Genomic DNA, 27,614 nt, shown 5'->3' with positions numbered 1-27,614 from the left:
AACGTCAAAAACGTGTGGTCCTTTGTTCATGTCGTTCGCGTTTGTAAATATATATTTTTTATAATACTCAAATTCAAAATGACTATTGAGTTTCGAGGTTTTGAAAAGAATTCTTCAGACGAAAGCGGCAGTGACTCTAGCGAAGAATATGCTACGGATGATGATAACGGTACATGTACATCTGCACGTAATTTAAATATAACCTAAATACTAGGTACTACAGTGGATCCATCCTCTAAAATTTGCCATTTAAATCAATGACTCCGTTTTGACAGAAAGTTCAAATTCTATTGACAGTTTTTTGTGGATTGGATCCTTTTCCCTAAAAGGCGTCCCTTTATGAAATGAAGTATCATTTATTAATATTTATTATATACTAGCGACCCGCCCCGGCTTCGCACGGGTGCAATGCTGATATGTTATACATATAAACCTTCCTCTTGAATCACTTATCTATTTTAAAAAAACCGCATCAAAATCCGTTGCGTAGTTTTAAAGATCTAAGCATACATAGGGACAGACAGACAGCAGGAAGCGACTTTGTTTTAATACTATGTAGTGATGTCACAGGCATTTTGTAAGAATCCGCCGTTTACAAACGGCGCCGTCATTGTACAAACGCGAAGCGGTTTTAGTGCGCTTAATAGCGTCGTGGGTTAACGTTATGGGTTTCGTTAGGGTGACCATGGCTTAAAAAAACTTAAACCACACGACTTAACTAGATGGAGCCCCGCGTCTCGTGGGGCTCCTATTTCTGGGCGGTTCGCCCTTCGGGCATCTGAAGCTACCTAACGAACCTAACCTACCTACCTATTGATTTAGAGTGACGTCCATGAAAACATTACATTTTGGGCAAAAAAGCGTGGGTAGGTAAGTACCTAATAGTAGTTTCCGAAGGGCAAACTGCCCAGAAATAGGAGCCTAGGAGGCTCCGTCTAGTTGTGAAGGAAAAACATGAAAAGAAGCAGTCCGATGAACTACAGATTTGATGGACACTCCAGTGTTTTTCATAGTTTTGATGTGCAGCGCCACGCGTGGTAAATCAAAGAACTAATTCGACCAAAATGCTGCAGCAAAATGCAAACTGCACCGTTAATGACATAAGGTATCTTACATAATGCTGACTTTTTGCTTCGCGATTATAAATTGACCGCGCCATTTTTTTTTTTTTTTTTTTTTTATCTATTTAATAAAGGGGTTTTATCATATTTGATGATGGCACCCCCATTGTTACAAATCAAAATCACAAATTTACCTTCGCTTAATTCCTAAATTGACTAATTTATATAAATCTTTAGCTGTTTTAGACAAAGGGTGTGCTAAGATATCATTACATGTACCCACATTCAATATATTAATTTTATGTTTAATTACAAAAGCTTGCCTTTCTGTTTCGTTCCGGATACATTCCATCATAATGTGAGTAGCATCTTCTCTCGTCCCACATTCCGTACAGTTTTGAGTATCACTCTTGCGCATCAAGAAGGCAAAGCTATTAAGTGGAATGTGTCCCGATCGAAGTCTGAGGGCTATTATGATATCTAACCTACTCATACCAGATCCTCTAAACCATGGCACTTGACACAGATTAGGTTGAATTGTTCTGTACCATATTCCTTTGTTCAGAGACCTCTCGTCGAAGTGCTCCTTCCATAAGTCCCGGCATTTAGAGCGTACCATGTTTAGACAGTCAGTATGGTATGGTAAACAATTAAATATTATTCCCTCTGTGGACCGCGCCATTTTTTAACTGCGGATTCTTACAAAATGCCTGACATAATAATAATAATAAAAGTAAAGAAAAATGGAGCAAGAGAAATATATGGTGGTTCCTGAAAGATAGAAAAAGAAAACAAAGACCACTGTTAAAGCTGTTTAAAAATCTTATATGTGTGCACGGCCCACGCACACATGCATATTGTATTTAATAAGTACTTTCCTAAACACACTTCAGTCTTCAATAAATCGTAGAACAAGCAACACTCATTTGTATTATTTCGAAAAACAGCAAGATCCAAAATCAACCTTATTACAATCATCATATGGTCCATACCGAACCGGATAGCAACGAAGAATTGTGGAGTTCGCCGGCGACCGAGAACAAAAGGACTGCATTCCAGAGCGATAAGGCGGCCGGCGGACTGTTTTTTCATAGTGAACATTTTGTGATCTTTGCATTTACTTTGCAATACTATATGATCTTTGCAGTTACTTTGCAATTAAATAGCAAATTATAAAAGTGAATATACACGTAACATTTGAGTGCAATTAATAAACGATAAAATTGAACTTTGTCGTCGTTTATATAAGGATATTTACGTGAAATTTAGTGAAACAAAGTGTCAAATATGGATCAATTAATAAGTTTGATACAAGATACAGCAACTATATTACAAAAAACTCAAACAAATATCAAGAAATGTCCTAAAGCACGACTAACAAAGGGGTATCTTGAGTCGCGATTAAAAAGCATAGAACATTACTGGAGTATATTTCAAAGTGCGCATCAAGACCTTCTTAAGTGTACGCCGACGGAAAAACGAATTGATATACCTTATTTGGTTAATGAAGATTACTACGTTTATGAAGATTTGTACTTCTGCTTAAGTGGCGATATAAAGGACATGTTATCATCGTTTTCGAGTGGTAAATGCAATAGTACTGCCAGTGACAGTTCTATAACAGGAGATAAAGTGAAGTTACCTCGCGTACAGCCACCAGTTTTCAGTGGCAGCTATGAAGATTGGCCAACGTTTCAAGACATATTTGAGTCACTTATACACAACAACAGCTCGTTAACCGACGTCGTGAAGTTGCATTTCTTGAAAAACAGTGTCAGTGGCGAAGCACAAGCTTTACTTAAGAACATACAAGTAACAGACGCTAATTACGAAGAAGCTTGGAAGACTTTAAAGAATCGTTACGGAAACAAAAGAATAATTGTCAATGCTATTATGAAAAGATTATTTTCGCAGAAAAAGATATACTCGCAAACTTCTAACCAAATCAAATCACTTTTAGACACAACTACGGAGTGTTTGAACAGTCTAAGCAACCTTAAGGTATCCGTTGAATCCTGGGATCCTATGATAGTTCATTTGATTGTGTTGAAACTTGATACAGAGACTCACAAGGACTGGGAAGAATATTCCTTTAAGAGTACACCGGATGACTTACCGAAGTGGTCTGAATTGAGGACTTTTCTTGAAACCAAATTCCGGACTTTGGAATTTATTCACCAGACTACTTCGGCCGCTCCTTCAGTTTCTCGACCGGCTACGCAGAAAACATTTCATTTAACTTCGCCAGCTCCTTCTAATGAACAAAGTAGCTTGAATACAACACCACCAGCGACTTCAAGTAGAACATGCATCAAGTGTAATGATAATCACACGCTGAGTCACTGTAAGGACTTTGCAAGTATGGACGTAACTGAAAGAACTGACTACGTGAAAACAAACAATTTATGTTATAACTGCCTACTCAGCGGCCACTCCGTGTTCAAGTGTCGTTTACCAACATCCTGTCAAATTTGTCACAAACGTCATCATTCTCTACTACACCACACAAAAAACGAAAATATAAAGGCACATCTTAGTCAGATGGAAGAAAATAATGATTATGACGTACCAAAAGAAGAAGTAGAAGATGATATCACTGTAGCAACGCACTTCATTACTAAAAAGTCAGATGCTTTATTAGCTACAGCGCTTGTCCTAGGAAAGGGTGAGAAGGGGCAAGTGCTAACACTGCGGGCTTTGATTGATCAAGGTTCAGAAGCGAACTTCATTTCAGAGAGAGCCGTGCAATTGATGAAACTACACAAGACCCCGGTCCGGGGTTCAGCCACAGGACTGCAATCAATGAAGACTTCAATCAACAGTATGGTACAGTGTGAGCTTCAGTCAAGATTTGACACTGATTTGAACCTAAACATCAATGCATTTGTCTTACCTACTCGAGTAACCTCTGAACTTCCATCACAAACACTTACCAAGACTCACCACGCTTGGCAGCACCTTAATGGACTCGATCTGGCAGACCCGAACTACCATCAACCAGGTCGAGTAGACATGCTTCTAGGCGTTAAGGTCTATGCACAAATTTTACTGAACGGCTTAATCAAAGGTCCTCCAGGCTCACCATGTACACAAAATACAAGCCTTGGATGGATTGTGTTCGGAGACGCTGAAGGCAATTCTTCAAAAAATATTATTGTCATGCATCACAAACTCGACTTAGACCTTCTGGTAAAAAACATGTGGGAACTGGATTCAGGAGAAAAACCAGAACTTACAGCAGATGAGAAACTTTGTGAAACTATTTATGCAAATACAACTACTAGAACAAAAGAAGGAAGATATATAGTGAGACTCCCCACAAGAACAGAGAAACTAAAGTCAACAGAAGGACAAACAAAGGACATAGCACTGAGAAGATTCAAACAACTAGAACGAAAATTTGAAAAGGACGAAGAATTCAAAAAGGAATACACCAAAGTCATAGAAGAATATTCAACATTGAAGCACATGGAAGAAGTTCCAGACACTGAAATAGACGCCCCATCAGTATATCTCCCACATCTTGCTGTGATTAGGAACGACAAAGACACATCTAAAGTGAGAGCTGTGTTCGATGCTTCATCTAAAGGCATAAACAATATTTCACTTAATGAAGAGCTACTGGTGGGTCCACAGCTTCAAGAAGATTTAAGGAACATAATCATGAGATGGCGTATGAAGAAAATCTGCTTCGTTGCGGACATACAGAAAATGTACCGTCAAATTTTGGTTACAAAACAAGATGCAGATCTGCAGCGTATACTTTGGCGCAAATGTGCAGCAGACCCTATTAAAGAATACCGCCTGCTTCGTGTCACGTTTGGTACAGCATCTGCACCATACTTAGCTGTGAAAACATTACAAAGGGTCGCAGAAGACGAAGGAAAACATCACCCAGTAGCTGCAAAAACGATTAAAGAAGATTTCTACATGGATGACCTCATGTCGGGCCAAGATAACACAGAAGACGCTGTAGATGTAGCCAAAAATATTGCAAATATTCTGAAAAACGGAGGATTTGATCTGCAGAAATGGTCGTCTAATAGCACCAGCTTTTTGAAGCAATTCCCACCGGATGAGAGAAACAGTAATGTAAACATGGCTATCAACCTTGACGGAACTGTACGTGCACTGGGTATCACTTGGAACATGGGTGAAGACAGTTTTCAGTACAAACTTGAACTACCCCAGCAGCCGATAACTATTACAAAGAGAAACATACTAGCAGAGACGCAAAAACTATTCGATCCTTTAGGATGGTTGGCACCAAGCATAATTCAAGCCAAGATGCTTATCCAGAAACTTTGGTTGCACCGATCAAGTTGGGATGATGAAGTAGAACCTGAAATAAAAGAAGAATGGTTAAACATAAGACACAATTTTGAAAACTTAAAGGACGTCAATATACCAAGATGGCTGCACACAACTAAACTAAGACTAGATCAAACTACGATACATGGATTTTCTGATGCATCTACAAAGGCTTATGCAGCTGTCGCTTATTTAAGAGTAGAAACTGAAGAAGGTGAAATCAAGACGAATATCATAGCTGCTAAAGTCCGTGTAAGTCCAGTGAAGCCAGTATCTTTGCCACGATTAGAGCTATGTGGCGCTGCGCTGCTGGCAAAGCTGCTTAAACAAATTAGAGAAGCCATGAGAATCCCTGAAAGCCAAGTGTTCGCATGGACTGACTCAACAATAGTTCTGTCGTGGTTAAAAGGAGACCCCAACCGCTGGCAAACCTTCGTCAGAAATCGCGTGGTGTCCATTCTCGACGATATTGGCGACAAATGGCATCATGTCACATCCCAATCTAACCCTGCGGATGTTGCGTCACGTGGTTCCCCGTTACCAGAACTCATTTCACATCATTTATGGTGGAACGGGCCAGAATGGCTGAAAACTCATGACATTCCATTTAATAAATCAGACGCCACGACAAACCTGGAAATGAAACGAACCTTTCACACCAACTTAAGAGTACAAGACGAAGATAATTATTCAATTGTAAGCCAGTTTGACGATTTTGATGATTTACAAGAACTTGTTAAGACGATTACGTACTGCAAACGCTTTTTAAATCATAAGAAGATTACCCCGAACCCTATATTTACAACAGAAGAGTTACAAAATGCATTGACGACTTGCATTAAATTGGTTCAACAACAAGCATTTAATGATGATATAACTAGACTACGAAATAACAAGAATGTAAGATGTGACAGCAAATTGAAATCATTAAATCCTTACCTGGATGAAGTTAATATACTCAGGGTGGGCGGTCGTCTTAAACACGCAAATCTGAGCGAAGACAGCAAGAACCCTATAATTCTGGACAATAAGAACCGACTTACCTTTTTACTTGTGGCTGATGCTCATCAAAGAACCCTTCATGGCGGACAACAGTTGATGATGTGTTACCTAAAAAGTAAATACTGGATCCTAAAAATTAAACAAAAGGTCAGATCATACATCCACAAATGCCTGATATGTGCACGACAAAACGCCACTGCCAAGAAGCAGTTAATGGGAGATCTACCTAAGGAACGGGTTACCCCAGCGCGTCCATTTCTGAATAGTGGAGTCGATTTCGCTGGTCCATATCAGACACTTATGTCAAAAGGGAGAGGATTAAGAACCACGAAATCATACATAGCTATATTCGTATGTATGGTTACTAAAGCCATACACTTGGAGCTTGTCGGAGATTTAACCTCGGAAGCTTTTATTGGGGCCTTTAGACGTTTTGTCGCACGAAGAGGTAGGTGTGCACATCTCTGGAGTGACCAAGGGAGGAACTTCATTGGAGCAAATAAGGCTTTGGCAGATGCATTTGAAGATGCAAAGTTGGACTTTGATGGAGATATAGCTAGAAAGCTGGCACAAGATGGAACTCAGTGGCATTTTGTACCAGTATACAGTCCCAATTTTGGTGGATTGTGGGAAAGTGGAGTAAAGTCTATGAAGTTCCATTTAAAAAGAGTCCTTAATTCTCATCTTACCTTTGAGGAATTTTCAACTCTGATCTGCCAGGTCGAATCGTGCCTTAACTCACGGCCTTACGTTCCCATAGACGACGATGAAAACACGGATCCTTTAACCCCAGGACACTTTTTGATTGGAGAGGCACCGATAACCATACCATCACCAACCTTCAAAGATATGAACATGAACGTTTTGTCTCGTTGGCAACACCTGCAAAAAATGTTAAATGATTTTTGGCACACGTGGCAACAAAATTATTTATCAACACTTCAACAAAGAACGAAATGGACAAAAAGGGAACCGGAACTTGATATTGGCCAAATCGTATTAATAAAAAACGAAAACTTACCTCCTGGAAAGTGGTTATTAGGACGCATTGTTGACAAACATCCCGGAAACGACGGCCTAACGCGAGTGTACAGTGTCAAGAGCGGTGAAAATATTGTTAAACGTTCTATCAGTAAACTTTGTTTCTTTCCAGTCGATGTCTCAGAATAGTTAGATTTATTTAATTATACATTATACGTTAATTAACTATTGTTATACTTGTTTATAACGTCCAAAAATTATATTTGTTCTGATAAAGAACATATCTTATTTTTATTGTTATACTAATTTGTAAATTTCTTTCCAATTTTGATGTTTATGCAAACCTGGTTAAGAAGTCTTACACCTAATGAATGTATTACTAATGAATTGTATTTTAATTTTGTTGTAAATTGTGCATGATTATTTGATTTTGAAAAAGGATAATCAATATCCTTTTGGTGGGCGGTATGTTAAAGCTGTTTAAAAATCTTATATGTGTGCACGGCCCACGCACACATGCATATTGTATTTAATAAGTACTTTCCTAAACACACTTCAGTCTTCAATAAATCGTAGAACAAGCAACACTCATTTGTATTATTTCGAAAAACAGCAAGATCCAAAATCAACCTTATTACAATCATCAACCACCAAAAATGAGATGGGAAGACGAAATTGTAAAATTCGCAGGGAGACATTGGACCAGACTGGCGAGAGACAGGGAAAAATGGAAAGGGATGGAAGAGGCCTTTGCCAAACGGCATACAGACCAAACCGAAACCGATGTTGTCTGAAACAGTAATATTATGTCAATTTATATATTTGGATAAGTTGTGTACATATGTTGTGTGTATATTTAAACTCTCAAATTGTAAAAACAATGTCTGAATTGGCTTATACTATTATTATTTATATAAAACATATTGTGTCTTCTATAAATGCATTATCCATACATATACACTGGGATTACGTTTTATAATATTGAGGCCAGGTTACATAGATGGTAGATACTAGTTTCATGCCAGGGTGTGTTTAGACTCAAAATAGCCCTCCCTTTTCAACACTCCAACTTGAGTTGTACATAAATTAACTTGACAGATGTTTGGTTTCCAGATAGCACAGGCGACAATGACCAAGACATGAGTGGCAATGAAGCTGGTGAGCTGGAAACACAAGAAGGAGAAGATGATGATGATGAGGATGAAGTTGTTAAGGCGATAAAAGCTGAGAAAAATAAGCCACGAGATCATCCTCCAACCATAACTTGTGAGGACTTCATTGTAGACATTTCATTTAATCCTGCAAAAAATTTGATTGCTCTAGCCAATATTATGGGAGACGTCTTATTGTATGAATACAATGATAATGAAACAACACTTCTTAATACATTGGAATTGCATCTGAAAGCATGCAGAGATGTAGAATTTGATTCTGAAGGTACAACTATGTACACCACTGCGAAAGTAAGTATTTCAAGTAAATATAATTCTTTTCACCACACTAACTTGTAAAGGCTCTCTTTATTCTTCAAAAACTGATGAGGAAATTGCAATTTATCCTCAAGAGTGGCAAAGTAATTGGATGAAAATTTTGAGTGGTTTTGAATGGTGGGCTGGTGGAATTATTGTGATGGTTGATAAATATTTAATACACCCAAACATTTATTTGCATTTGATATGTAATGTTCTACAGTTACGATTTTCCTCACATTGATGTGGTGAAAAATGTCATGTTTCACTTGGTAGCCAAGTTTGTTAAACTCTCATCTCATGCCTTAAAACCCTCGCAATGCTCAAGACTCCACTTTTCGAATCACTTGCTATGCTCATGGTTTTAATTTTAGAATTTTTGCTTACTCAGGTATCAATATCGACATGAGGGGTTACACAACGGCTTTACCCTCTTGTAAAACGAACTATTGTTTAATAATTAGCCATCATAAGCATAGCTAGTGAATTTAATGTCCCCACTTAGTGCAAAAAAAATAGAGACCTTGATGTCTACCAATCCCTTGCCCTAGTTGGTTGCTTTTTGGTAGTTGGCACTTTATTATGCCAACTTGCCAAGTAATTAAAAAATAGAGACCTCAATGTCTACCAATCCCTTGCCCTAGTTGGTTGCTGGTTGGTAGTTTGCACTGTATTATGCCAACTGGCCAAATCATTATAAAATTTTATGAAAATATAGCAAACAAAATATTGATAATTTAGCTAGGGCTGTGAGGTATTTCTTTTGTCCATTATATACACGGTGTAACATGAGGAAACCGAATAATTTTAACAGCGTATTCCTGATCATATTTAAAGACTAAAATGTCCTATAAACTTTTCTGTAATTTGCCTAGTTTGAGAGTTAATACCAATTAAAAAAAACAAGTTTTTATTGTTACATAGTGCAAAACGCATTTTTGATGTCGATGTTGCCACTGTGGGACGTAGTCTAAGTAACCTTACTGATAGATGTCAAAAAGTGACAAGTAACACTTTGTAAAAACTACGTTTTACGAAAAAAAAAGTAAAAGTCCATTTTAAGTGACAAGTTTACCAATAATATTTACTTTTTATGTACAAATACATCTGAAAAATCGAAAAAAAAAATTTTTTTTTGCGAATTTGACCTAAACTTATTACCTAGTCGGCTCATAAGTTCTGTCATATACATAGTATCAAATAAAATCAAAAGTTTAAGTTTATTCCGTATAATTTGTACAGCGTTTGAAAGCTTATAAACTAGAGAATCTAAATGTATAACATTTATTCAAAATGACCGCCATAATTATCTACACAGGCTTGAAGTCTTCGTGGCCAGTCGTCAATGGATTCACGCACCACTTTCATGTCGATATTGGCCACTGCCGTAGCAAGAGATTTTTTCAGCGAGTCTAGATTTGCATGAGGTTTTGAGCACACTTTTTCCTCTAAATACTGCCATATTTTATAGTCTAAAGGATTAAGATCTGGGCTAGAGGAGGGCCAATCTTCATGCCGTATAAAGTCGATTTTATTGGAGGCGAGCCAGGCTTGTGTAGACTTTGCCTTATGGGCTGGAGCAGAGTCCTGCTGGAAAACCCAATGCTGGTTTAGAAACATCGTATGGGATAGTGGTTTCACAATATTAGTCAACACCGTGTCTTGGTACACTTTGGCACTAGTTTTTACTCCTTTCTCACAAAAATGCATACTAGTGACGCCCGCATAAGAAACTCTCAGCCAAACCATCACAGATGAAGGGTGATGACCTCTTTGAATACGGGGAATGCTATTAGACGCTTCTTTACTATTGCGAGCGTACACTCTATCATTTTGTTTATTACAGTTTTCTTCTATGTCAAAAATTTTCTCGTCCGAAAACAGTATACAACGGTGCTTATTTTTAGCGTACTTCTTCAATAAAGCTTTAGATCTTTTAAGCCTTAAAGCTTTAAGCCGACCATTGAGAAGATGGCCAGTTTTTCGTTTATAAGCACGAAGTCTCAGGTCTTGATTAAGCACTCTTTTCACCGTGTTTTTGCTCAAACCCATCTGGAGGGCCATAACTTTTTGTTTCCTAGCGGGATTTCTGGCAATGTGTGCCCTAATTGCTTGTACAACCGCTGGAGTCCTAGCTGTACGCGGACGACCGCTTCTTTTCTTGTCATTTAAACTAGAGACCTCACTGTATCTTTCTATGGTACGATACACAAATCTTAGAGAATTTTAAATTTTCAAGTAGCTTAAAAATTTTAGTCGGCGAGTGACCACAACGATATAGTGCAATTATTGCGGTACGGCTATCTTTAAGCGTCCACTCCATGTTGAAGAAAACAGAAAATTGCAAAATTATACTACTCAAATATTTAATAAAGATTCGAAATTCAAATGCAGAACGGTTTTTGTTTTAGGAGTTCCAAATTTAAATTTTAAAGGCCAGTGACAGAACTTATGAGCCGACTAGGTACATTTTTTCCTTCTTTTGGCCTCAGAAAAGCGTGGTTAAAATCTTTCGGTTTCCTCGTGAACACCTTGTATGATATAATATATTTTTGTTTCAGTCTCCACTTGTCTCACATTAAATTCTCTTAATTTGTGGTTGCAGGACAAGGCTATAATGGTAACAGATGTTGAAACAGGAAAATTAAAGAAAAACTATGAAAATGTACATGATGAACCTGTCTATTCTATGCTATGTTTAGACAATAACAAAATTGTAACAGGTAAAAGAGATCTATATTATATTTATTCTTGAAGTCGTCATAAGATCTAGTACTCATGGTTCTGCTTGCACAAGAGCACAGAATAACTAATAGTACTATCATACAGAAAATTCACTCCTTCACAAGTCAGATTTAGGTATAAAATTATACATATACTCGCCGCCTGCAAGCAAAATTGAAGCTTATAACCGCGCACGAACTGAATCTTCTTTGCGCGCCGCAGTTTTATGATCGAGCTGTGAGTGTCGGCACGGGGTTGTTACTTGACAAGTTTTTGTACCTATACCTACTGATTTATTATTTTTAAGATAAATATGTAAGAATTACAAACGTTGATTCTGTAAACATGTTTTTTTTATCCGGAGGTAGTATGTCTGATTCTTACGGAAGTAGGTATGCCACAGCCGTATCCCTTTGAAAATATGTCGGTCAGTTCCTAATATTGTTTCTGGGCAACCAATATTCAATAAATTAAGGATGTTTATTTTAACTATTACTAATTAAGGACTTTGGGAACTAAAGAAGAAATTTTCGAACCTAAACTGCTTAGTGACACCCCCCTGACAAGAATAGGAGGCAGCTCAGACAGCTATTTGATTTGGTAATAGCTATCTATATTATTTTCTTACTCCAGTAGTCTGTAGATAGCCCTCTCGTACTCTTGCAGGACTACAAGTCGAGTAGAAAGGGGGTTCCATGCCCCTCTCAATTAGGCACTGTGCCATGACACTGCTTGCACCACGTCACTCCTAGGTCTGTTTCTGAATCAGTACATAAAATAAATCAGAAAACTTAGAAAATAAAAGAAAAAGGTAAATGAGTCACACTGCATGTAAAAACACATTAAAATTTACAGGGGATGATGGAGGTACTGTCAAACTGTGGGACATGAGAAAACCTGATCCCATATTCAGTATAAAAATTGGTGAAGAACATGTAGCAGACATGATTACCAATGATGCACGAAAATATTTGGTGTGTGCTGGTGGAGATGGTGTATTAACCTCTATTGATCTAAAAGGAAGGTAAGACTGACAGTATGGTCATAATCATACCACTATAAAGCACCTATAAAAACCTCTTTAAGGTTTAAGGGAACAGCCCATGTTTATACTTGTCTATACTTGCTTACTATTTAAAAAAACAGTGAAAAGTAGGTTGGGTCAAAGTGTAAAATATATTGAACAAGCAACAAGATGTATGGTATCACATATCAGTCATATCACTCGTACTTAAACTGAAATAATTATCATATTACGGTTTTACATTAAATTTAACAGATATTTTCATTTTCTTTATTTAGGATTACTAACAGATAATAATACATCTTACATGCTCTTAAATCTATATGTATAACAATCATGACTGATGCTTATCTAATTATAGATAACCACAACTTATATAAGTGTCTTGCAAACTTGTACCTGTGAACAATAGTGAACATGCAGTAAACTTATGGTTATATGAATTAGTACCGGTACCGGTACATTACATTTTAACGAATGCTAGTACTTGACAACTAGGATGATGTGAAATAGTCGATAACAATTATTAACTACTTATTATACAGATATGCACATTTTATTTTATGCTATCTCATATAAAGAGACATGCATAATATGTTATTAATTATTTACAGTCAGGTGTAGGGTTAGAGACGGCGTAGCATTATATTAATTCGTTCATAAGCGCATTGTAATACGATAGCCTTCTTGAGAAATAAAATCTTATTTTTTTTATCTATCTTTAACCAGATTATCGAAAAATATACCGAATTTAAACTTCCTTTATATTTAGCATTTGTTGATTACACCAAAGCTTTCGATATCAGTATCACCCACTCCGCCACAATAACCGCACTGCACAACCAAAACATCGAGCAGACCTATATAAATCTAATAAGAACCTGCCAAGTGCGAGTCGGACTCGCGCACGAAGGGTTCCGCACCATTACGCAAAAACGGCAAAAAAAATCACGTTTGTTGTATGGGAGATATTTATAAAATTAAATATTTATTTTATACTGTTTTTAGTATTTGTTGTTATAGCGGCAACAGAAATACATCATCTGTGAAAATTTCAACTGTCTAGCTATCACGGTTCATGAGATACAGCCTGGTGACAGATGGACAGACAGACAGACAGCGGAGTCTTTGTAATAGGGTCACCTCACAAATTCTTATCGGTCCGGGACGAAGACAGCAAAGTCGCTTAAGGTGCTAAAAACTAGTGTTTGTAGGGTCATAAAACGTTGCAAGGAGACTATCCGCCGAAAGGAAGATACAAAGTAATCGGTGATCTGGCACAAGTAATAAGATTTTGGAAAAAAAGTCCTAAGGTCAGTCAAACAAAATCCGACTACCTGATTACGATTTATCACGAAAATTCATAGAATGTCGTAGTACTGTAAAGATAATTCCCCTCAGAGGTGGCTATTAAGAGCTATCGACCAATTAAACATTCAAATTGGACCGTTAAATTGAACCAACGAGCTAAAACGCGAGCTCGACTATTGTGCGACCGAGTTTTGACAAAATTTGAAGGTTGCTTGTTGTTGGACGACTAGCGGAAGCAGCTCGACCCCAATTACAAAGAAATACCGCAAATCGATGTACAGGTTAGCCGTTTGGCACACGCATACTAGAGGTCAAAACAAAATTTTTGACCCGCAGTTCCTAAAAAAAATTCCCGAGGGGGGGAGTGGTAAAACATTATTTTTAGGGTTCCGTAGCTAAATGGCAAAAAACGGAACCCTTATAGATTCGTTATGTCTGTCTGTCTGTCCGTCCGTCCGTATGTCACAGCCACTTTTCTCTGAAACTATAAGAACTATACTGTTGAAACTTGGTAAGTAGATGTATTCTGTGAACCGCATTAAGATTTTCACACATAAATAGAAAAAAAAAAACAATAACTTTTTGGGGTTCCCCATACTTGGAACTGAAACTCAAAAAAATTTTTTTCCATCAAACCCATACGTGATAGGTCTTCAAAAATGATATTGAGGTTTCTAATATATTTTTTTTCTAAACTGAATAGTTTGCGGGAGAGACACTTCCAAATTGGTAAAATGTGTGTGTCCCCCTGTAACTTCTAAAATAAGAGAATGATAAAACTGAAAAAAATATATGATGTACATTGCCATGCAAACTTCCACCGAAAATTGGTTTTAAGGTGGTTCGATTTTCATACAAAATTCAATCTGCTTTAATTAAGGCACTACACACTATTACTACACAAATATTGGCTCATTTATCTACTTTCGAATATTCGTTTGCGCTTAATTAATAGAAAAACTTTGTTTCATACAGAAATCATACATAAATCAACGTAATTTTTTCATCAATTTTACGTATGTGTGTGTCACAAATGTCGTGTACAAATACGTTGCGTGCGGCGTTGCCGCTCTATGACGTTGGCGACGTTGCCTGGCCGACCTGGCAGGATTTGCAGTGCCGTCATGTTTAGTGCATTTTTATTTGACAGTGTTGACACTGACACATAGGGTCATGTTTATTGTGACTTATCAACATGGATACCTTGTCTCTTCCGGTTCGAGCGCCATCTTGATAGTTAGCATCGTGATTAATTACTTTGTTTTTTGCTTATTAATATTGTTTAAAGTGTAATATCGATAGCTTATTATACAGTAAACTAATGTGGTAGTGTGCAGTGAATGGAGAATTAATTTTGAAGCGCGTTTAACCACCATCTTGGAGTCAACGGCCGGTAGTCCACGTGCTTCTTGTAAAGACTAGCTATCGATTTACAAGAGCTAACAAATCACCGTACACTGTCTTGTACAACCGTACAATTTTTGTCGTTTGTAAACCTCTCAATACCTTGATACTGGCGAAATAGTCCCACTGGGCTGAAGCCATAATTTTAAAAGAAGAAGAAGAACATGGATACCTACATCTATGCTTATCAATTAGACATGTGTAAGTAATGCTCGTAATATCACAAATGAGATATCTCTCGAACGCGTAATATGCCATTACGTATCACACGGAAAAATCAACCATTACTTCATGTATCACTCATCACGCGAGCCGAACGACCCGCGCCGAAGCGCGCGTAATGGTTTCAATTCCGCATAAATTCAATAGATTGACGCGCCGATATGAATGGTCAGTTCAACTCTATACACAGTGCGCGTAATGTATAATGCTACTTGCAATAGCAATAGTATCATCACAATTGTTTGTTTGCCAAGCCATGCTTTGTTATCTCGCTCGCACTCGCACTCAGTGATCGCTCGCTCTCGCTCTGCGATTCTTTCGGCTATCTTCGGAAGACTTCGGCTCGGGCCGCTCGGCCGATTGCGTTTAAGTTGACGCAAATTTCACTAATATTCTTACGAAATAGATTTTCTGCATCTGCAATAGATTTAAAGCTCTAGTGCGTCCGCGTAGAGCTTATAATGATTTCTTATAATACGAGAAGGATGCGGCTAAATCAAGTAATTTGTTTGAGATCTTGAATGTGACGAGAACAAAACCGTTTTTTATTATTGTTATGAAATGTTTGGTTGACTTTCGTGGTTCGCGGCAAACTAAGTACGAGTTACTTGTTTATCCTTTAATTTAATTACTTTTTGGAGCACTGTTTTGCGCATGTCTACAAAATATCAAGGTTGTATCCTTCAGATACGATATACCTTATCGATTTTTCTTTACCACACACACACAATATACCACAAATGATACGTAATGTCTTATTATCTAACCCCAAGAAAGCAATTTTGATAATAATTTCATTTAGTTTTTTTTTTAATTTTTCAATATTGTAATATTGAAAAATTATACACATGAAAATATTAAAAAAAAATCTTAATGAAATTATTTTCAAAATTGCTGTCTTAGGGTTTGATATCAAGATATTACGTATTATTCATGGTATATTGTACAAAAAGAAGATTTTCTTTTTTATATTTTTCATGTGTATAATTTTTCAATATTGTAATATTGAAAAACTATACACATGAAAAATATTTAAAAAAAATTCTTAAGGTGGTTCGACTAGGTTACCCAAAGCTTAAACCCCGCTAGATGGCGTCACTTTCGCAAATTTTCAGGTTTTATTTTTTTGTGGAATAGTATCTGTATACTTAAAACTATGTTTAGCGCACTCTTTACATAAATATTGAACTATTATAATAAACATTGAATACTCCATTAGTGCAAAAAACACTTTTAAAGTCGACAGAGTGTTTCTGTCATGCTATTTCCTACTATTACTCACACATGCAAACAGTGTTTCCGCGATGCTTGTAGTAGACAATTTCATGCAGTGTAAGTATGCTGCAATGGCGTTGCGGTATGTTCGTGGAAATACGTGCAAGAGGATTCGGGTTCGAGACTGGTACGTCAGGGGTACTTTTTTTGTCCTTTTTGTGTTATCTTATGTTTCTTATACCTTTTATTCTTCGAATTCTTGTCCGATTCCGATATAACCGAAATATATTTCAGTGATATCGGAAACGGCTCTAACGATTTCGATGAAATTTGCTGTAAGGGGTTCGATCTAGCTAGGTCTTATCTCTGGGAAAACAAGCATTTTTGAGTTTTTACTTATGTTTTCTTTTTCTCCCAGATATTCAGTATTATTAATAAATTAGTTTATAACGTTTTATAAAAATATGTGACGTTTTGAACTAAAAGGTACCACATTGTCGGTTGTCGATTAGGTTGATTTCATTTTGAAGCTTTATGGAAATATGACAACAATAAGTAGGTACCCGTTTGGTTGAAAACGCCACATATATTGAAAACCTGACTTTCACAAATCTCACCTTTTTGGGTTCTTCCAACTCAGAAAGGATGGAGAATACTGACGATTCTTAGTAGCACTAGCCCAAGGAAGTCCAGGTTTGTAAGTGTCAGGTATCAGTTTTTTTTAAAGCGCTAAATATAGTTCTACAAGTAAAGCAATCCCTTACTGCCCAGCCTCTATAGTATTTTTCAAACTGGAAGGGTACGATGATAGATTTCATCTCCATACAATTTATAACCTAATAATGCCAAATGTTGCAAAATTATATTGAATTGAGATCTATCATCGTACCCTTGCAGTTTGAAATAGTTATTTACGATACAAGTGCGGAAAAGAGAAAATTCGAAACGAGTGGCGACAGATTAAAACACGACCGCAGAGAGTGTTTTAAATCGACACGAGTTGCGAATTACCTATTCGCACGTGTATCGTACAACGTTTTACAGTACATATGGCCCTTTAAACTTTCGACGTATGCATGAAAACTCCCTGCGGTCGTGTTTTAATTTATCGCCACTCGTTTCGAATTTCCTCTTTTCCGCACTTGTATCGTAAATAACTATTTTAGTACATATGGTGCTACATATACGTTACCGCCCTAGTGCGGTAATTAGTACAATACGTGCATATGTCGAAAATATAAAGGGCCATAATTATGTACTGTAAAACGTTGTACAATACACGTGCGAAAAGGTAATTCGCAACTCGTGTCGATTAAAACACTTCCTTCGGTCGTGTTTCAATTTATCGCCACTCGTTGCCAATTTCCTACTTTTCGCACTTGTATCGTAATGTACTAATAATAAAGTAGTAATTGTAAAATAAAATTAAAACTTTTTTTATATATATTTTTTTTGGATTCAAGTAGGTACAGTGAGTAACAACATTGCATGGCCTTCTAATTATAACTATTATAGAAAACGGGATATTTATCATGTTTATTTATATTATTTATTTCTCGATATTTTGGCCGGTCTTGCAAGACCAGTCGTTGTGGAGATCCCTGGGGAGGCCTATGTCCAGCAGTGGATGTCGTGTTGGTGTAGATGGATTCACACAACAAATTAAATAACATTTTTTCATATTTGTTATCCGTAGTTGTCCCTGTACCTGAAAGAAAAATAATATCATGATAGCACAAAATCTCTAATGTTATAGGAAGAAAGATGATGCAACAATATGGATTCTAATAAAGTTATCATCTACTTACCTAGTAATAATTGTGTTTTTCATTCATAGACAAAATTCCATAATTTTCATCCCCAGGAAATGTTTTATTTTACTTTATTGCAGTGAGGATGTCCTGATTTTTTCTGGCTAATGAAGGAAAACATTTTATTTCCAAGAATGCCTCTTCATTTTGCACAATACCTAAAAAAACCTAGAGTTAGTGACACATTGACTATTCGGCAACCAAAACAGTAATAATTACATTATTTAGGTATTGTTCACTGCTTATATCTACCATTACGGAAGAAGTGAGAATTATTTTCTAAAAAGATCGGCACGAGAAAATTACAATGTACAATGAAGGAATGAAACTGTACCTACCTTACGAAACTTCACCATCATGAATTCCGCTTCAATTGAGTCTGAATTTTTCTGGATTTTCGCGGACCAGAACACCGATGATTTTTGTAACTTGATTTAGACACACAAATTGATAAGTCACAATAAACATGACCCTATGTGTCAGTGTCAACACTGTCAAATAAAAATGCACTAAACATGAGGGCACTGCAAATCCTGCCAGGTCGGCCAGGCAACGTCGCCAACGTCATAGAGTGGCAACGCCGCACGCAACGTATTTGGACACGACATTTGTGACACACACATACGTAAAATTGATGAAAAAATTACGTTGATTTATGTATGAAACAAAGTTTTTCTATTAATTTAGCGCAAACGAATATTCGAAAGTAGATAAATGAGCAAATATTTGTGTAGTAATAGTGTGTAGTGCCTTAATTAAATAATGACGACCGGTCTGGCCTAGTGGGTAGTGACCCTGCCTGTGAAGCCGATGGTCCTGGGTTCGAATCCCGGTAAGGGCATTTATTTGTGTGATGAGCACAGATATTTGTTCCTGAGTCATGGGTGTTTTCTATGTATTTAAGTATTTATATATATTATGTATATCGTTGTCTGAGTACCCATAACACAAGCCTCCTTGGGCTTACCGTGGGACTTAGTCAATCTGTGTAAGAATGTCCTATAATATTAAATTTATATTTATTTATTTAATTAAAGCAGATTGAATTTTGTATGAAAATCGAACCACCTTAATGAAAATATTTTCAAAATTGCTGTCTTGGGGTTAGATATCAAGATATTACGTATTATTTATGGTATATTGTACAAAAAAAAATCAGTAAGGTACATATCTGAAGGATATGATTATTTAGGATTAGGAGGGGTGTATCTGAAGGATACAATCTTGATATTTTGTGGCAAAAACAAAACAAACTTTACCAACCGATGAAAAGGCGCAGTTAAAGGGTTAAAGAGGTATTTCCCGTTCGATATATGGATATTACGTATCATTTTATGATTAATATGTACCGTATCTGCAGTACAGTTCCATAAGTCTCGTAAAATAGGTATTGAAGTAGAACTGTGTCAGTTTGTAAAATTGAAAAAAAATAAACGTTAATGATATTATTTTCAAAATTGCTTTCTTGGGGTTGGATATGAGGATATCACGTATCATTTGTGGTATATTGTACAAAAAAAAATCAGTATGTTTCGAAAATTCTTTTTGTTTTAATTTTAAAAATGGCCGAAATGTAATGATGTGATATATTTTTAGAATCGCCCTTAAAAAGCCCTTTCGTATGATTACCACACACGATAGGTTTTGGATTTTTTTTTTTCATACAAAAATAATAATGTTTTACCCCCCCCCCCCCCCCCCCCCCGGAATTTTATTCAGGAACTGCGGGTCAAAAATTTGATTTGCGGTTTTTTAATTCGAACGGGTTACACTAGAGTAGACGATACGTATGTAAAACTCGGATTTTAATCAACTACCTATACTCGGTTCGAAGTTTTATACGGCCGGTTTTATAGGAAATGTACCCGAAAAATATAGGTTCGTGAAACTTGACAAGTTCGCAAATAAATATATGATATGGCAAGGAATTTGAAGTTGCGGCCTTAAGACGAAAAGTTTTATTACATCGTCAACAATGAAGTCGGACTTTTATATTAAAGAGTGCTTAGAGAAATGAGTTCGTAAGCATAAAAATTTTAGGTCTGTGGTTTTGCCATTTATTAGAAACCGATAACAGTCCCGTGAAATTTTGGCCTGATTTAGCCAGCTGGCACTACTCAAAAAAAGTTTTGGCATGGTATACTTATAATCAGGTTGATTGTATACTCCGCAAGATGAATCCTCCGAATTGTCCCCAATTTCGATCTATCGAAACTACTGGGCAATTATAAAAAAAAATTAAACATGACTAGTCAAATTATCCAGGATATCAATTCGTTGCGATCTACATGGGATCAACACGCCAAGAATGTCGACAAAAGTGTTGTGCAGAATATGATGAGGTCCATTACGAAAAAAGTTCGTAATTAATTACATAACAGAGATTTTTATATATATTTATACATATTTAAAAGCTAAATACTTACTATTTAAAATTCACCATTCATAACTTTGTTATATCGTTTACTTAAAAATATATAAATTTTCTAGTGCGTACCAATTCTATATGAGCTATGCTTTAAACTCGTTGATATGTGCATTCTGCCTGTCCTAACCTACGGTGCCCAAAACATGGTCGCTCACCGAGAGTCAGAAGTCCAAATTGAAGGTTTGCCAGCGAGCAATGCTGCGCAGCATTCTAAGTGTCACAAGGATGGATTTGCATCCGAAACACTATACTCACTTCAGAACACGCAATGCTGACGTCGGGGAGAAGACCGCTAGGCTGAAGTGGGACTGGGCGGGTCACGTCCGCCGCATGCATCCGGATAGGTGGGCTAGTATAGCCACCAAGTGGATGCCACAAAATAAGCGCGGACGTGGCAGGCCCAGACGGAGATGGTGGGACGACTTAGACACCTTCACTAATAAGTGGCCGGAAAAAGCTCAACAACGGAAGTCGTGGAAATCAAGGGGAGAGGCCTTTGCCCAGCAGTGGGACACTAACAGGCTATAAAAAAACGTGCGTGCGTGTAATCTTTACGCGCGATTGAAGTAAAACTTCTTTGACGTTTATCGCTATAATATTGTCTTCGGTTACCGCGATAGTTACTCATGAAATAAAACTATGAAAACGGATTATATCGCGTATATTGAATTTATAATACATCCCGACGTTTCGAACTCTTTACAGCGTTCGTGGTCAACGGGTGACTGAGGAAAAATTACAAAATGCAAAAATACCCACATACTAAAATAATGAACAATCATAGACTACAAACTTTAAGGCTGGTTGTACATGCAAAATCGGTTCATAAGGCTAGTTATACACTATAATTATTTTTCAAGTAAAGATATATATATATACGCGATAAAAATAAACTATGCCGGCTCCAACCCTACACCACGGACCCGAGAAGATTTAATTCCCTCCTAAATTGTAGGAGGGTATCCCAATATGGGACCGGCAACAAACTCGGCGGGACACATCTTTTCAAAACATCAGAATGTCCAGCATCATCCAACACTACGGTCTCACAGTCTATGTCTCGCTTGCTCCTTTATCAGGTGGACTACAGGATCCCAAGCTGGTGGTAGAGAAAAGCCATCTTCCCTATTAAAGTTTGGATATTTCTTAATCTCAATGGCCTCGCGCAGCATTCTGGGTATGTAACGCTTCTCCTTGGCAAGAACCAGAGGCTTATCAAACTTGATTGAGTGATTGGCTTTATCCATGACATGCTCACAGACAGCAGACCTAGGTCGACGGTGCTTGACATCAGCTATGTGTTCCTTCACCCGAGTGGAAATGCTCCGTTTCGTCTGCCCGACATATGATAGGCCACACTCACAGTCCAGCCTGTACACTCCTGCAGTCTGTAGAGGGGTATTGCATTTTACAGGCCTCAGGAATTGTGACATCTTCTTCATTGGCTTGAAATATGTTTTTATAGAAGCACGCTTCAAGATGTGGCTGATCCTGTCCGTGACCCCCCTGACAAAAGGCAGAATGGCAGGCCTGCGCTCGACTGTGGGGATCTTAATGTGGGACCTCTGGTTGACCCGCGGTATCCTGAGCTCGTTTGCCTGGAGCGCGCGCCTGGCATGCTGGAGCTCCGCGGCCAGATGCTGGTCATCACATATCCTCTGGGCTCTCTGAAACAAAGATTTGCCTACTGTAACAAGTTGACTGGGATGGTGATGCGATTTGCCATTTAAGTACCTATCAGTATGAGTAGGTTTCCTATACACAGTGCGACCTAGGGTGTTATCAGGATTTCTTTTTACCAATACATCTAAGAAGGGGAGAGAACAGTCTTTTTCCAACTCCATAGTAAATTTTATTTTGCTATGGATGGAATTTAGGTGATCCAAGAAAGTTGAAACACTACTTTTTGGAAGTATAGTAAAAGTGTCATCTACGTATCTTTTAAATATCTTCGGTCGCACAGGAGCCAATGAGAGTGCCCTCTCCTCGAAGTCCTCCATAAAGATGTCAGCGACTACTGGAGACACCGGAGACCCCATGGCCACGCCGTCGACTTGAAGGTAGAATTCACCATTCCATAGCAAGTAGCCAGATGTAAGGCAATGTTCCAACAGCTTAGCATATTCCTCTGACATGTTCTGCTCACATAACCTCTTCTTGACAATTTCAATGCAGTCTTGTACCGGTAGGCTTGTAAATAGCGACTGGACGTCAAAACTGACCATGATCTCATCATCAGTCAATGTTAGGTCTTTAATCTCACCGATGAAATGGTAAGAATCCTTTGTATGCGTGCTAGTGTTACCACGTAATGCTGAGAGGGCTCCCGCGAGGTACTGAGCCAATTTATATGTGGGAGCATCTATCTGGCTCACTATGGGACGTAGTGGGGCACTAGGTTTGTGTATTTTTGGCAACCCATACAACTTTGGAGGCACGGGGCAGTCAGGAACTAAACTTGCAACATTCAGATCAAGGCTCTCCGAGTAATCACTAATTAGTTCTTTAGTGGTTTTCAATACTTTCATAGTCGGGTCCGTCTTTACATGTTTGTAGGTTGTAGTATCCGCTAATAATTCCCTAATTTTCTGGTTATAATCTGAAGTATTAAGTACAACCGTCGCATTTCCCTTATCCGCTCGAAGAATAGTAAGGTCTGGATCATCGCGTAACGTTTTCAACGCGGCCAATTCATCTCTAGGCAAATTCCTTTTCGGAGGCTTGGCTTTCCGTAATAATGACGAAACATCCTGCCGTATAGCCTCCAAATCTTCCTTCTTTACCTGATTTTTCACCAGACAGTCTTCTACACTAACAATAATGTCCTCAAAAGGGATCTTTCGCGGAGCCACAACATAATTAAGACCTTTTTCTAATACTGAAAACTCAGACGTCGACAATTGTTTACTGGATAGATTGACAACCGACCGATTTGACACTGACAGCGACGTTCCGTTAGCGCTATTATTCTGAAGCCCTCCGTTATCGCTGCGTCTCGTTTTCGATTTTAACTTGTCAAACTTGGCACTTTGTCGTTTCTTGCATTGTTCAAATGTAAATGCGTAACGTTTATTACCTTGTTCAACAACATCATTAAAATCGGTGCTTGTCAACACTTCCTGCAATTGACCGGTGCCTACCTTAATCTGTTGCTCAAGTCTATAAGCCGTGTAACGGTTGTTATGGATGGTTTTGCACAGTAATCTCTCACTCGCCCGGCGAAGTATGCGTTCACTGCCGATAATGTCCTTCTTCGGAGCTATCTTCACGCATGTAGGAATAAGATTTTCATCTCGACACCTCTTCAAGAAATGCAGAGCGCAACGAGCGCGCGCGAGCTTATTCCCAAGGTCTTCATGTCGCCGGATTTTGGTTGCAACTTCCAGTCCGTACTGGTGTACATAATATTGTCTTCGGTTACCGCGATAGTTACTCATGAAATAAAACTATGAAAACGGATTATATCGCGTATATTGAATTTATAATACATCCCGACGTTTCGAACTCTTTACAGCGTTCGTGGTCAACGGGTGACTGAGGAAAAATTACAAAATGCAAAAATACCCACATACTAAAATAATGAACAATCATAGACTACAAACTTTAAGGCTGGTTGTACATGCAAAATCGGTTCATAAGGCTAGTTATACACTATAATTATTTTTCAAGTAAAGATATATATATATACGCGATAAAAATAAACTATGCCGGCTCCAACCCTACACCAATGAAGAAGATGTCACAATTCCTGAGGCCTGTAAAATGCAATACCCCTCTACAGACTGCAGGAGTGTACAGGCTGGACTGTGAGTGTGGCCTATCATATGTCGGGCAGACGAAACGGAGCATTTCCACTCGGGTGAAGGAACACATAGCTGATGTCAAGCACCGTCGACCTAGGTCTGCTGTCTGTGAGCATGTCATGGATAAAGCCAATCACTCAATCAAGTTTGATAAGCCTCTGGTTCTTGCCAAGGAGAAGCGTTACATACCCAGAATGCTGCGCGAGGCCATTGAGATTAAGAAATATCCAAACTTTAATAGGGAAGATGGCTTTTCTCTACCACCAGCTTGGGATCCTGTAGTCCACCTGATAAAGGAGCAAGCGAGACATAGACTGTGAGACCGTAGTGTTGGATGATGCTGGACATTCTGATGTTTTGAAAAGATGTGTCCCGCCGAGTTTGTTGCCGGTCCCATATTGGGATACCCTCCTACAATTTAGGAGGGAATTAAATCTTCTCGGGTCCGTGGTGTAGGGTTGGAGCCGGCATAGTTTATTTTTATCGCGTATATATATATATCTTTACTTGAAAAATAATTATAGTGTATAACTAGCCTTATGAACCGATTTTGCATGTACAACCAGCCTTAAAGTTTGTAGTCTATGATTGTTCATTATTTTAGTATGTGGGTATTTTTGCATTTTGTAATTTTTCCTCAGTCACCCGTTGACCACGAACGCTGTAAAGAGTTCGAAACGTCGGGATGTATTATAAATTCAATATACGCGATATAATCCGTTTTCATAGTTTTATTTCATGTTTATCGCTATGTTGGCACTTTGACGTGTGTCCTATTGTGCGTGTGTCACTACTGCGCTTTACTTCCGTCAGTAGTCGCGCTAAAGAAGTTTTGCTTCAAAAAGAAATCTTAACTATTTTTAACTGAACGTGCTCAACGTGATAAACCGATCATAAACATTGCGTTAAATTTAAGTATTTTGACTTGATAACATTTTCAGATTATAAACTGCCTTGTTGCATAGACATCCCAAGTGTCATCGAAATTCGTTCAGCCGTTCTTGCGTTATGGAGGAACAAACACTAAATACCCACACATCTAACTTAACATTTGTAATATCAGTAGGATTCCTATATTTTATTTTTATGTATTGTTTCAGCAAAATTTACTCAACATCTGAAGATTATGATTCAGAGCTAACATGCATGGGACTGTTTCGTTCAGACACAAAGCTGCTAGTGGGCTCTTCTAAAGGAAAAATGTATTTGTTTAACTGGAAGGAATTTGGCTTGCACAGTGATGAGTATATTGGTCAAAAACACTCAATTTCTTGTATGATACCTATTACTCAAAATATTGTAGTGACCTCTGGTGAAGATGGCGTACTAAGAGCAGCTCATATGTTTCCTCAGAGACAATTAGGCATTGTAGGGCAGCATCGCCTACCCGTTGAGTGTTTAGATATAAGTCATGATGGCTGCTATATAGCCTCATGCTCACATGACAATGATGTCAAGTTTTGGAATATTTCATATTTTGAAACTATTGACTCTATTATTGATGTTAGTCAAAAACAGAACAAGAAAAAAGACATGAGTAATAATTTGCCATCTAGTAGTGTTAAAAATGCATCTGATTTTTTCTCTGGACTCGCCTAATATGATAAGTAAGAATATAAATTATATATTTTTTTTTTTACTTTGTATATTTTATTTAAACTTGCACTATTGTCTGTGTAGGTGTGGCTCCTTTTCCTAACAAATATAGCTATAATTAATATACGCCTATTTGAATACGATGTTTGTGCCCTATGCATAAAAATACCTTGCCTCTTCCCCGGTAACTTCCTAACCTGAGGGCCTACTGCGAAAAACAAAATTTATTTTTTAGGGTTCTGTACCCAACGGGTAAAAACGGGACCCTATTACTAAGACTCCACTGTCCGTCTGTCTGTCACCAGGCTGTATCTCATGAACCATGATAGCTAGACAGTTCAAATTTTCACAGATGATGTAATTCTGTTGCCGCTATAACAACAAATACTAAAAAGTACGGAACCCTCGGTGGGCAAGTCCGACTCGCACTTTGTCCGATTTTTTTGTTGTTGTTGTTGATTAAGGTATACCCGGGTAAAACCGGACTATTTTTTGGCGAGTTGGAAGGAAGGACGTCACAATAGTTTTTTTTCAACACACTCGCTCAGTAAATGGGGCATTTCCATAGACCTAGCGTTACATAGATCAGCTATACGCGTGCGCCCGTGAGGAACAAAACATACGCAATGCGACAATATGATTGGTCGAGAAGATTTGTAGCCCACCATAAACCTTACTAAATTTACGGTGGGGAATAAAAAAATATGTGAGACTGTGACAAGGACAAACAATAACAGCGCTTTCTCTGCTACTCCTACTGAAAGATACATAAGACTATCCCATTCGGTCATTTCCTCCCGCCCCTCATGACATGACCGATCCAGGGCTCGGAAACCGGTCTCAATGCTCAAACCGTTATCGCTCATTCGCCCGGGAACGAAAAGGATTTCGTTTTGCGTTTGCGGTTACCGGTTAAAGAACAGTTCTTTTGAGATAACGGTTTACACCAATTCGTTCCCATTTCTTGAGTTCTTATTTTGTTCGAAATAAACCGGTTAAATTGAGAAGGTCGCAGCAAGTTAAAACGAGTTTTATTATTTGTAACCGGCAGTCCGGCAGAATATCAATGCTTTCCTCGAGAAAGCTAAGCGTATTGCTGAGTAGAAATATTTTTGCTGTGACGAACACAGCGTGCGACACCGAATGTTGTTTTTTTTTGTTCAATATTTCTTAGTTATCTTTTATTTATTGTATGTTTGTTAGTATTTTCCTGTTTGTTAACAAATAGTTTTTTTTTTTAATTCTTTGGGGG

General features: G+C 37.9%; 3 protein-coding genes across 3 annotated transcripts; 2 read left to right on the top strand and 1 right to left on the bottom strand.

Moving 5' to 3' along the window:
- The first annotated feature begins 3 nt into the window (after window positions 1-3).
- LOC134740599 (WD repeat-containing protein 55 homolog) lies at window positions 4-26,389 on the top strand. The gene is made up of 5 exons (XM_063673130.1): window positions 4-169; window positions 8,469-8,818; window positions 11,430-11,547; window positions 12,404-12,572; window positions 25,867-26,389. Exons 1-5 carry the CDS (start codon window positions 79-81, stop codon window positions 26,363-26,365), a joined length of 1,227 nt encoding a protein of 408 aa, XP_063529200.1. The 5' UTR covers window positions 4-78; the 3' UTR covers window positions 26,366-26,389.
- On the top strand, window positions 2,296-7,942 carry LOC134740586 (uncharacterized). Its single transcript, XM_063673112.1, has one exon. The coding sequence runs from the start codon at window positions 2,349-2,351 to the stop codon at window positions 7,542-7,544; it is 5,196 nt and encodes a 1,731-aa protein (XP_063529182.1). The 5' UTR covers window positions 2,296-2,348; the 3' UTR covers window positions 7,545-7,942.
- LOC134740600 (uncharacterized) lies at window positions 21,965-23,188 on the bottom strand. The gene has a single exon (XM_063673131.1). The coding sequence runs from the start codon at window positions 23,186-23,188 to the stop codon at window positions 22,010-22,012; it is 1,179 nt and encodes a 392-aa protein (XP_063529201.1). The 3' UTR covers window positions 21,965-22,009.
- Window positions 26,390-27,614: the final 1,225 nt, after the last annotated feature.

This window comes from Cydia strobilella, chromosome 4, assembly GCF_947568885.1.
Source record: "Cydia strobilella chromosome 4, ilCydStro3.1, whole genome shotgun sequence".
Taxonomy (NCBI): domain Eukaryota; kingdom Metazoa; phylum Arthropoda; class Insecta; order Lepidoptera; family Tortricidae; genus Cydia; species Cydia strobilella.
This window is presented reverse-complemented; position numbering and strand designations above follow the sequence as displayed.